We start from the raw sequence: 10,636 nt of genomic DNA on the forward strand, positions 1-10,636 counted from the left end.
CGGGCCCCCGTACGAGACGACCTGCCCGGCTCGTCCACACCGCAACCGGTCGCATAGATGGCATGGCGCCGGCAACACCAACCAACTAAAATCCCAAAACGCACAGCCTGCTAAATCTGGGGTGAAGGGGACGCACCCAGGCGCGACCACCTCGCCGAGATCGACGGGCCGACGCAACCCAAGCGCCCCGACGCGATACAACCAACCAACCAGCTCCTCCTCGTCCTCCTCGTCGTCGTCGAGTTAGCGTGCGGCGAATATTCGAACGGGGCGGCATCCATCCGGCATAGCAACCGCCCGGGCCCGGCCCTCTCTCTCCCGGTCCTCTTTCTTCCCTTCGGCGACGACGATGGCGATGGCGGCGGTGGAGGAGGCGGAGGTGGAGGGCCCGATGCTGGGGGAAGAGGAGGAGGAGGAGGAGGAAAAGAAGGGGAAGCAGGGCAAGAAGGGGAGGCGCTACGGCCTCGTCGAGTACCGGGCGCTGCCGGCCTACATGCGGGACAACGAGTACATCCTGCGCCACTACCGCTGCGAGTGGCCGCTACCGCAGGTGCTCCTCTCCGCCTTCTCCATCCACAACGAGACCCTCAACGTCTGGACGTAAGTAATTTCAAACACCTCTCTTATTGCTCCATCGGATTGCTTTTTGTTTTCCTGCCATGCGTGATTATCTTAGATTCCAAGTAAATTCTACCATCAATCCCCTAGAGATGTAGCCCTGATGACAATTGTTTTATCTCTAGCCCCAACCTAGAAACATTGCGCGTTTCAATCTATCAATTGATCTACAGTTTTATTACCTCGTCTCTAAGGCGATTCAGCCAAGCACGCAATCTGTTCAGCTCTGTAAATATGGCTAGTACAAAAGAGAGGCGGCTTGCTAGGAACCAAGAATTGCTCCGCCTGTTTCCAGTGCAATCATTTGATTTCAGCTCACTGAATCTTAGCTTCAAAGTTAAATTCATTCTGATGGAAGAAGACGCTTGAGCAAGTTCAGCACTGGAAATGATTTTTCTGGCACAACTCTGAACTTTTTTAATTGTAATTGGCACCAACTCTGAACTTGAAAGCATTTATTCATGTCAGCTAAGAGGGGAAGACCACCAATTAACTAACAAGTGCCCTTTCGATGGATTATACGTTGAACTGAACCATGAACTTCAATTGTGTCTTTCCTTGTCTCTGTTGCGTATTAATCTGTCAAAATGATGACGTTCATTTGGTTAAGTCCCCTTATCTGCATTATGTACTGTAGTTATTGACATAACAATTCCAGGAAATTATGGCTGGCGAACTTCTGTGTGGTTATTATCTACCGATGATTTCACAGAGTATGAATTTTGTAGAATTTTTCCGATCTAATAAACCATCTTTCATGTGTGTATTTCAGGCACTTGATAGGATTCTTCATCTTCCTTGCTTTGACCATATACACCGCAACAAAAGTTCCAAGTGTCGATCTTCAGAGCCTGCAGCATTTACCGGAAATGCTGCGGAATGCTGATCTTCATAAGATTCAGGCAGAGCTTGCGGCATGCCTTCCTTCACTACCTAACTTTTCCGATTTACAAAAGATGACGGATGACTTGAGGACCTCATGGAATTCTATTGACGTGCTTCCGTCAGTATCTCGTTGGCGTCTCTTGGAGTTACTCTCGAGTTGCTTGCCGCACAGATTTACCCATTCCAATGAAACTAATCTTTCAGTTCTTGTAAGTTATCAACAAAATATCTATTTTGTTTCATTCTGTTGATGGACTATTAAATCAAAGCCATTTAGATTTGTATTTTATTCTAGGTATGCCCAATCTGGCTGATTGTGTCTGACTTTTGAGTTTTGACCAAATTAAGACAGTTTAAGCTGACATTGAACAAGATTTGACTTGTAGATGCTATCAGTAAAAAGAATCTTAAATTCTGCTAGTTAGTAGTAGGTTACTGGAAAGAAATTTGCGTGTTCACGAAACTAAGAACCTTTATTTAGTATACATCGTTTGCCCATCTCAAAACTTACTGTATTTAGATGCAAGCCACTGTTGTTGGTACTTGGTACACATACAGAGAACAAATAAAAATATTTTACTTATATCATCAGGGCATTATGGCTTTATGTAAGAACATACCAATTGCCCCTTTATGTATATTTCATGGAAATCCATCCAATCCTCATTAGATTCTATGCATATTGTGTTTTGCAATACATGACTTATATATACCAGTTGTTTTTAACTGATGTGCTGATAACTTGTGACATAACAAGCATCAATTTTCATCTGTGCAGGAAAACATGAAGGATGATGTAGCAAATTTGCTTGCACCACACTTTATTAGGCCGATCTCTAGGTGGCCGTTCTTTGCATTCTTGGGAGGAGCCATGTTTTGCCTTCTTGCCAGCAGCACATGCCACCTTCTCTCATGTCACTCTCGCCGCCTTGCATATGTTATGCTCCGGCTTGATTATGCAGGCATTGCTGCTCTTATCGCCACATCCTTCTACCCTCCAGTATACTACTCTTTCATGTGCCACCCTTTCTTTTGCAACCTTTACCTCAGTTGCATAACTATTTTAGGAGTAGCCACTATTGCCTTTTCCCTGCTCCCAGTCTTCCAGAACCCTGAGTTCCGAGTCATACGAGCGTGCCTCTTCTTTGGCATGGGAGCATCGGGTGTGATCCCTGTCTTCCACAAGTTGATCCTCTTTTGGGACCAACCGGAGGCGTTGCACACTACCGGATATGAAATTTTGATGGGCCTTTTCTATGGGATTGGAGCATTGGTGTACGCAACTCGGGTGCCTGAGCGCTGGATGCCTGGGAAGTTTGACATTGCTGGGCACAGCCACCAGCTCTTCCATGTCTTGGTAGTTGCTGGAGCGTACACTCACTACAATGCAGGGTTACTGTACCTTCAATGGAGAGATCAGCGAGGCTGCTAAAAGTTCTTCCGCTACAGGTCATGGATAGATTTGTTGTTTGTGTGCTGTGTCTCAGTAGCCAATAGAGGGCTGCTGAATTTGGGCAGAGGAACATATATGCTGGTCAATTGTAAATTGTATAGTATACCAAGAATAGACAACTGATACCAGGTATTAAGGTGATTATATTCAGCAACCTTTATTGAAGATTGGTGCTTACGATATTGTCTTATGCTGTTCAATGACGATGTGATAAAGAAGCCTTGTAGCAATTGATTGCAGTTTCTGTTCACACCCTTGCACATGACACATCAAAACGATGTTGTATCAGAAACCTGACACCCAGTAGAAGCATGGCGAAGGATTGCGCGCCTGCCCGCTGGACATCAGTGTGATGCTATTTGGAAGGCTGAGATCCTTGACACCCGTAGATTTGTTTTTATTTTGCTGGGATAGCCGGTGCACTCATAGCTCGACTACTGGTAAATTATTATTGATCTTAGTTTCTGACTCCCGCACCCCCCAACCCTAGCCTCCCGCACCCCGCCTCCCAACCCTCCCGCTGCCGCCGTCGCCGGCAGCGCCGCCGGGGCAAAGATCTCGGGGCGTGGCGGCGGCGGGGGCCTTCCCTCGTGACGCATCGGGAACGGCGGCCAAGGAGTCTCTCACGCGGCGGCGGCCCTTCCACCTCCCGAGGCGGCGGCGGTCGGACGAGGATGGAGGGGCGGCGGCGGTCCTCCCGGGGACGATCCAGCTGCGGGCGGCGGCCTCCCCGCCTCCCATCGGCGGCATGCCGGCGGTGGTGGCTGGTGGAGGCGGACATCGCCTTTCCCTCCGCCTCTCACCGGTGAGGGGCGATGATCTTGGGCTTCTCCTGCGGTACGAGGACGTCCGGGGCAGCAGCCTTGGGTTCGACGGTGGAGGTGATCCTCTTCTTCGCCGGAGAGGATCGGCCTGCGGTTGGTGGTGGTGGATCTTTTGATCTATCACCGCGTTCCGGCGGCGATATGGAGGAGTTTGGAAGCCGGCGATGGTGTCGCCGGTGGAGGGTTGGAGTGGCTAGCCCAGGATGGTCGCCGACGTAGGGGTCCAACCTGAATAAAGGCGGCGGTCCTAGGATCTCTTTTGCGTGAAGAGGAGGACCTACCGGAGGCCTGGACTCGTGATCTGGCCGGAGTGTTGAGTTCCGGAAGGCTCCGCCGACGAATGTAACAGTGATTTTGCCTGGAATTTGCTGGATCGGAGGTATTCGGTCGTGCGCACCCATGTTTTTATTCCGATCGATTGGTTCTGGAGGGAGCGGTGCGAAGCTCTTTTTCTGTGTTGACATCAAGTGACTATGGATCCATGATGAAAGTCGGGAAAAGAGAATTTAATGAAGGCCAGAGGGGAGGACTAACTAAGGGAGGTTCAAGTCTCTGCGCTGTTGAGGGACTTGCTTGGTGTTCCGGGCTTCACAGCAGCGGTATGAAAGCGGGGGCGACAACACAGGTGAAGTGCAGAGTCCTACCTTTCAGGGTGAAAACCCAAGGTCTGACCTTAATTGGTTGTGCCTGGCCATGACCTTGGTGGAGGCATTGTTTTAAGAGCGAGGACTATCTTGAGGGTGAAAACCTAAGATCTTTGATCGGGCGATGACGGTGTTTGAGCACTGTTCCCACCTTGATGGCGTCGTTTTTAAAGAGTCTGTGATTCAGGTGTTGCCTTGGCGGTGGATGTATTGCTGTTGGTAGGCCCGAGATACTATAGCGGGACTTTTGTTTCTTAGTTTTCTTTTTCTTGTTTTTTTGGCTGTGTGAATCCATAGTGCCATTAGGGTGGTGCGTTGTTGCAGAGGATGAGCGTATAAAAAAAAAACTAGTATACACGACGAATTTTTAGCAGAAGCCTAGCACCCACAGAGAAACATTTCCAAGTGTCTGCCTGCTGGCCTGTCATCGACGTAAAATTTGACGGGCCGAGATCGATGGCACCGGTTGGTTCGTTTTTTTCTTCTGGACAGACAACACTACTGCTATTTTCCGTGGCACATGCCTCTGTCGCAAAATATCACTCACATGGATCTGTATCGGCTCGTGGCCGTGGCCGTGCTGCTGGGCACCCTGCGGCCGCTCCTTTCCCACTCCGCCGGCGACGCCAAGAGCCTGTACCCGGTCGTGCTTGTGCCCGGCTACGCGGCGAACCAGCTCGAGGCGCAGCTGACGGTGGCGTACGAGCCGCCGACGCCTGTCTGCGGCGCGCGGAAGGGGAAAGGGTGGTTCCGGCTGTGGCCTATCAACCACACGGCCATGGACGACCCGCACCAGGCCACGTGCTTCACTGACCAGATGAGCGTCGTCTACGACGCCGTCGCCGACGACTACGGCAACGCCGCCGGCGTCGTGACCCGGGTCCCGTTCTTCGCCTCCACGCGCGGCTTAATTGGGTGAGTCTGTCCGTCCACCACCGTCCACCTGTACACTTCCAAACTCACTCGATCGATTCAGTTGCTGCTTCATACGGTAAGAATTGCTGGAGCTGGACTGACATGATTGGAGCATCAAATCTGTGCCAATGACAGGTGGGACCCGCTGGTGCGGCAGCTGGAAGCCGTAGGCTACCGCGACGGCGAGAGCCTGTTCGGCGCGCCGTACGACTTCCGCTACTCCGTCGCGCCGCGCGGCCACCGGTCAGCGGAGGGCGCCCGCTACTTCGCCGCCCTCGCGCGCCTCATCGAAATGGCGAGCTCGCTCAACGAGAACCTGCCGGTCGTCCTCGTCCCGCATAGCTTCGGTTGCGCGCTCGTGTACCAGTTCCTCCTCGGCCGGCCGCTCGCCTGGCGCCGGCGATACGTCAAGCGCGTCGTCTTCGTCGCTGCCGCGCTCGGCGGCTTCGCGGAGGGGATGGACATCCTCGCCGCAGGCATGGACCTCGGCCTGCCGAACCTCGCGCGGCCGTCCAGGATCCGCCTGGGGCGGAGCCAGCAGAGCGCGCTCTGGCGCCTGCCCACGCCGATGGTGTTCGGTGACCGGCCGCTGGTGGTGGCCAACAACGTGACCTACACGGCATATAACATCGTCGGCTTCCTCAATGCCATCGGCTTCCCGGAGGGAGTCCGGCCATACGTGACGCGGGTGCTGCCGATGTGGGAGGCGCTCCCGGCGCCGATGGTGCCGGTGACCAGCATCATCGGAGTCGGCGTCAGCACGCCGGAGACATTCGTGTATGGGGAAGACGGGTTCGTGGGCGCCCCAGAGGTAGTGTACGGGGACGGCGATGGCGACATAAACATGGTGAGCCTGGAGGCAATCGAGAAGGAGTGGTCTGGGGTGGAGGGCCAGGTTTTGAAGGTGCTCAGGTTGCCCGGTGTTCATCACAGTGACTTCTTCAGCGTTGGTTTCGCTCTCAAGAAAGTGCTTGATGAAATACTCAACGCCGGTAGAACTGCAAAACTCTATCCGAAGATTGAAGTGCAGACCAATATGCAGGTCCCGGTTGGAGAGAAGAGATTGAGAGTGCAAGTTCTTTAATGCTTTGAGCGATGTTACTTGTGGAAATTTGTCACCGCTGAAGCTGTGACACCTTAGAGCATCCACAATCTATAGCCAAAAGTGGTTCCAAATTATCCTTTTGGTTTTTGGAACTAGTTCCTTACATTGTGAGCGTGGTTCTAAAATGATGAAAAGAGGGAACCGGAGCATCTACTTGCTCCGATGCCAAATTGAGATGAGGGATTAAAATATAGTTGTTTGCATGTTGGCTGTATACGTGTTGAGAAATGTGAGGATGAGAGGTAGTATAGGAGAGAGATTGATGATATTTTAGTTTACTTCTTCCCTGTAGTGGGACCCATCTTAAAAATATTTGGGAACCATCAAGTTGTGGCAAATCTAGCAATTTGGCATTCACGCTATATAACTATAGCGTGTCAGATTTGGCAACACATGGCGGAGAACCGGGCGGCACGCTGGGCGGGCCGGGTGGGTCGGCCGGGGGCCGGTCGGACCGGGCGGCAGGCCGGGCCGCAGACCGGGCGGAGAACCGGGCGGCGCGCCGGGTTGGCCGGTCGGAAAACCGGCCGAACCGGGCGCTGGGCCGGGTCGGCGGGTGGGAGGAACTCCGCCGTCGTGCGGCGAGACGCCGCTGCCGCGGCCCGAGAAGGCGGACGCGGCGGACCGAAGCACCGTGCGGACGTACCGGTCGGCGGGGTAGCGTGTAGACGGCCGCCGCACGCATGCACGTGCGCGGGTGAGCATGGGCCCAGGGACCGCAGCGACGGGCGGCGAGGCGGGCGGCGCGGCGGCCGAGGAGGCGGCCGAGGGAGACGCCGCGGGCGACGGGGGCGCCGGAGGCACCTCGGGCATCGCGGGCGATGAGGGCGCCGGTGACGCCTCGGGCGACGGGGCGACGGGGGCGCCGGGGGCGCCGAGGGCGACAGAGACGCCGAGGGACCAGGCGGGGCCGGCGCAGAGGGGGCCAGCGGGCGCCGGGGGCGTCGTCGGAGGTGGCGCCAAGAGTCCCTGCTGAAACGGAAAAACCAACTCGTCAAAGTACACGTGCCGGGAAGTGAGTACACGATGAGAGACCGGGTCGTAACAGCGGTAGCCCTTGGTGTTGGCGGGGTAGCCGAGAAACACACAATGGAGAGAGTGCGGCGCAAGCTTATGCGCGGCGGTGGCAGCGGTATTACGATAACACCTGCAGCCGAAGATGCGAAGGTCGTCATAGACGGGCGGCACACCGTAGAGGAGGTGATGCGGCGTGTAGGACCAACGCACACGACACGGGCGGATGTTGATGAGGAGAGTCGCCGTGGCGAGGGCATCCGGCCAGAATCGCGGGGGCATGGAGGCGTGGAACAGAAGGGTGCGGACGCAGTCGTTGAGGGTACGAAGCATCCGTTCGACACGGCCGTTCTGTGAAGAAGTGTATGGACACGTGAGGCGAAAGACGGCGCCGTGGGTTGCGAGAAGTGAGCGAATGGTGATGTTGTCGAACTCCTTGCCGTTGTCGGCTTGTAAGGCGTGGATGGGGCGACCGAACTGAGTGGAGACGAAGGCGAAGAAGGCGGTGAGGGTGGCGGCAACATCTGATTTACGGCGAAGGGAAAAGTCCATACAAAATGCGAGTAATCATCAAGAATCACAAGATAATAATTATAACCAGAATTACTCGGAACCGGCGAGGTCCAAACATCACTATGAATAAGTTGAAACGGAAAAGACGCGATTGTGGAGGATGAACTAAATGGAAGGCGAACATGTTTGCCTAGACGACATGCTTCACAAGAGTGGGCATCCATTTTATTACAAGTAAAGGAGAAGCCTTGCATTATTTGACGCAGAGTGGCGGAGCTAGGATGGCCAAGACGGGCGTGCCAAAGATCGACACCGGCGGAGAGGACGAGTGGGCGGCCGGTGGTGGTGGAGGCCGCGCCAACGGGGTAGAGATCGTCGGGGCTGTCATATCGGTGGAGGAGCATCCGGGTACGACCATCCTTGACATAGAAACCAAAAGCGTCAAATTCCACAGGCACAGGGTTATCACGACAGAAAGACTTAACGGGAAAAACATTTTTTATCAAGTCAGGAGAAACAACAACGTTATGAAGAGAGAGAGGAGTGGAAGTGGAAGAAAAAGAGACAGAACCAGTGTGAGTAATACGAAGAGCATGACCGTTGCCAATGCGAGAGGAAGTGGAAGTGGGTGTAGAAAATGAGAGGTTACCGGGGTGCGCAGCCATATGCGCGGAAGCACCGGTGTCCATGAACCAGTCGCCACCGCCACCATACGCCCCAGCGGAGGGCGCTGCGGAAGGCGGTCGGGAGCGCGAGGATCCCACGGGGTCGCGCCCGGGGGGGCGGCGTAGGCCGGGGCAGGCTGGGGCGCCGCGTAGAACGCCTGGTGGGTGGCTGGACGCAGCCCCATAATGCCCGGGTAGGGGGCGCGCGGCACGGGCATGGAGTAGGCGTGAACAACCCCGGTCCACGGGTTGTGACCGACAGTCCATGGCGGAGGGGCGGTGTACTGCAGAGGACGAGGCGCGGGGGCGGTGGCATTGGCGCCACCGTTGCCACCGCCGTTGCCACCGCCACGGCGACGACGGTCGCGGTGGCTACCGCCAGAAGGAGCCGGCTGCCCGGTCCAGGGGCCGGTCTGGCCGGCCTGGGCGCCATCGTGGCCAGTCCAGGGGCCGGTCTGGCCGGTCCACGGTCCGGTCTGACCGGGAGGCTGGCCGGCGGCGGGGAAACCCGGCGGCGGACCCATGGGACGAGGCGCAGGGGCGCGGGAGTCTGGGCAACACGGGAGAAGCCAGCGACGAAGGCGGTGGGGGCCGACCGAGCCCGGAGATGCTTGAGGCGGCGCTCCTCGAGGCGCAGGTAGGCCACGGCCTGCTCGAAGTTGGGCGTGGTGAGGAGCGTGAGGTTGGAGGCGGCATTGCTGAGATCCTCGCCGAGACCCGCCGACAGGGTGGAGAGCATGATCTTGTCATCGATCGGGAACTCCAAGTCACGGAGCTCATCAGAGAGACTCTTCAGCTTGAGGGCGTACTCGTCGAGAGAGGTCGTTACGGTGGGTGCCGAAGAACTCCCTGCGGAGGAAGGTGACTCGCTGGATTTTGTTGTCGGTGAAGAGGCCGGTGATCTTAGCCCAGACCGTGTGGGCGGAGTCGCCGTCACGGACGACGGTGCGAAAGATGTCGTTGGAGACGGTCTCGTAGAACTAGCGGTTGATGGTGGCGTCGATGGCGAGCCACTCGGGGTCGTGCGGCATGGCGAGGAGGTCGATAGTGACGTCGACGTGATCGAGGATATCATACTCGCGGAAGAGCAGCCCGAAGTACGTCTTCCACGGGAAGAAGTTGGCACCGGTGGTGGAGAGCTTCACCGGCACGCGCTCGGCAATGGGGATGTCGCGGATGACGGCGACGGAGGGGCCGGCGAAGGGGTTGCTGCTGCCGGAGCCGGAGGAGTTGAAACTGGAGCCGGAGGAGTCGAAGCGTTCCATGGTGGAAGCGGTGGTGGTGGTAGGGGCGGAAGCGGCTACGGCTAGGATTGGGGTGGGGAGAGGCGGCGGTGGAAGATGGGGGGCCGGCGGCGCCCGGGGGTGGAGAGGGGCGGCTGCTAGGGTTGGGAGCGGCGGCGCCCAAGGGGAGAGGAGGGCGGCGGCTAGGTCAGGACCCGAAGGGTCTCTGATACCATGTAGAAGAGTTATTGGAGATTGCACAACACCAATAGGGCCGACTGCTCATGTATATATAGGCGGACACATGTACAATTACAGGTACAACCCTGAGAAAACACGGGAACCTATGCCTATACATTATGTTACTCAACACATACATTGTGGATGCCCTTAGGCATGAGTTGGCGTCAGGCACAAAGTGTGTGTGTGCGCGCGCACCTGACGGGGGTGGGCCTTGGTGCCTGGCTGTGTCTGCGAGGAGTTGGGGTGGAGTTTATAACCACCCGAATGTACTCAAGTCTAACTTGTTGTGACTTTGGAATAGAAAACCCAAATTCTCCCGTCTCTTGTTCATCGTCCTCTATTATTCTTCTCTTCCAAGTCCGGCATACATCAGAGTCTCACACCGGCAATCACACCAGCAAGGGGGCGTGACATTTGGTATCAGATTTGGGTTTCGTTTCCACGGGTCTAGGGTTCAGTGGGATTCCCCAATTTTCCGACCTTGAGCTGTAGAATCCCGGCAAACAGCAGAGGTTGAGTGCTTGATACCCTCGA

General features: G+C 55.8%; 2 protein-coding genes across 2 annotated transcripts; both read left to right on the forward strand.

Annotated features, from left to right (window-relative positions):
• The first annotated feature begins 349 nt into the window (after positions 1 to 349).
• LOC124695075 (heptahelical transmembrane protein ADIPOR3) lies at positions 350 to 2,935 on the forward strand. Its single transcript, XM_047227966.1, has 3 exons — positions 350 to 600; positions 1,391 to 1,712; positions 2,282 to 2,935. The coding sequence occupies exons 1-3, from the start codon at positions 350 to 352 to the stop codon at positions 2,933 to 2,935; spliced, it is 1,227 nt and encodes a 408-aa protein (XP_047083922.1).
• Positions 2,936 to 4,971: 2,036 nt separating this feature from the next.
• On the forward strand, positions 4,972 to 10,419 carry LOC124695076 (lecithin-cholesterol acyltransferase-like 1). The gene is made up of 3 exons (XM_047227967.1): positions 4,972 to 5,339; positions 5,475 to 6,481; positions 10,255 to 10,419. The coding sequence occupies exons 1-2, from the start codon at positions 4,972 to 4,974 to the stop codon at positions 6,421 to 6,423; spliced, it is 1,317 nt and encodes a 438-aa protein (XP_047083923.1). The 3' UTR covers positions 6,424 to 6,481; positions 10,255 to 10,419.
• Positions 10,420 to 10,636: the final 217 nt, after the last annotated feature.

The sequence above is a fragment of the Lolium rigidum genome, chromosome 3, assembly GCF_022539505.1.
Source record: "Lolium rigidum isolate FL_2022 chromosome 3, APGP_CSIRO_Lrig_0.1, whole genome shotgun sequence".
Taxonomy (NCBI): Eukaryota; Viridiplantae; Streptophyta; class Magnoliopsida; order Poales; family Poaceae; genus Lolium; species Lolium rigidum.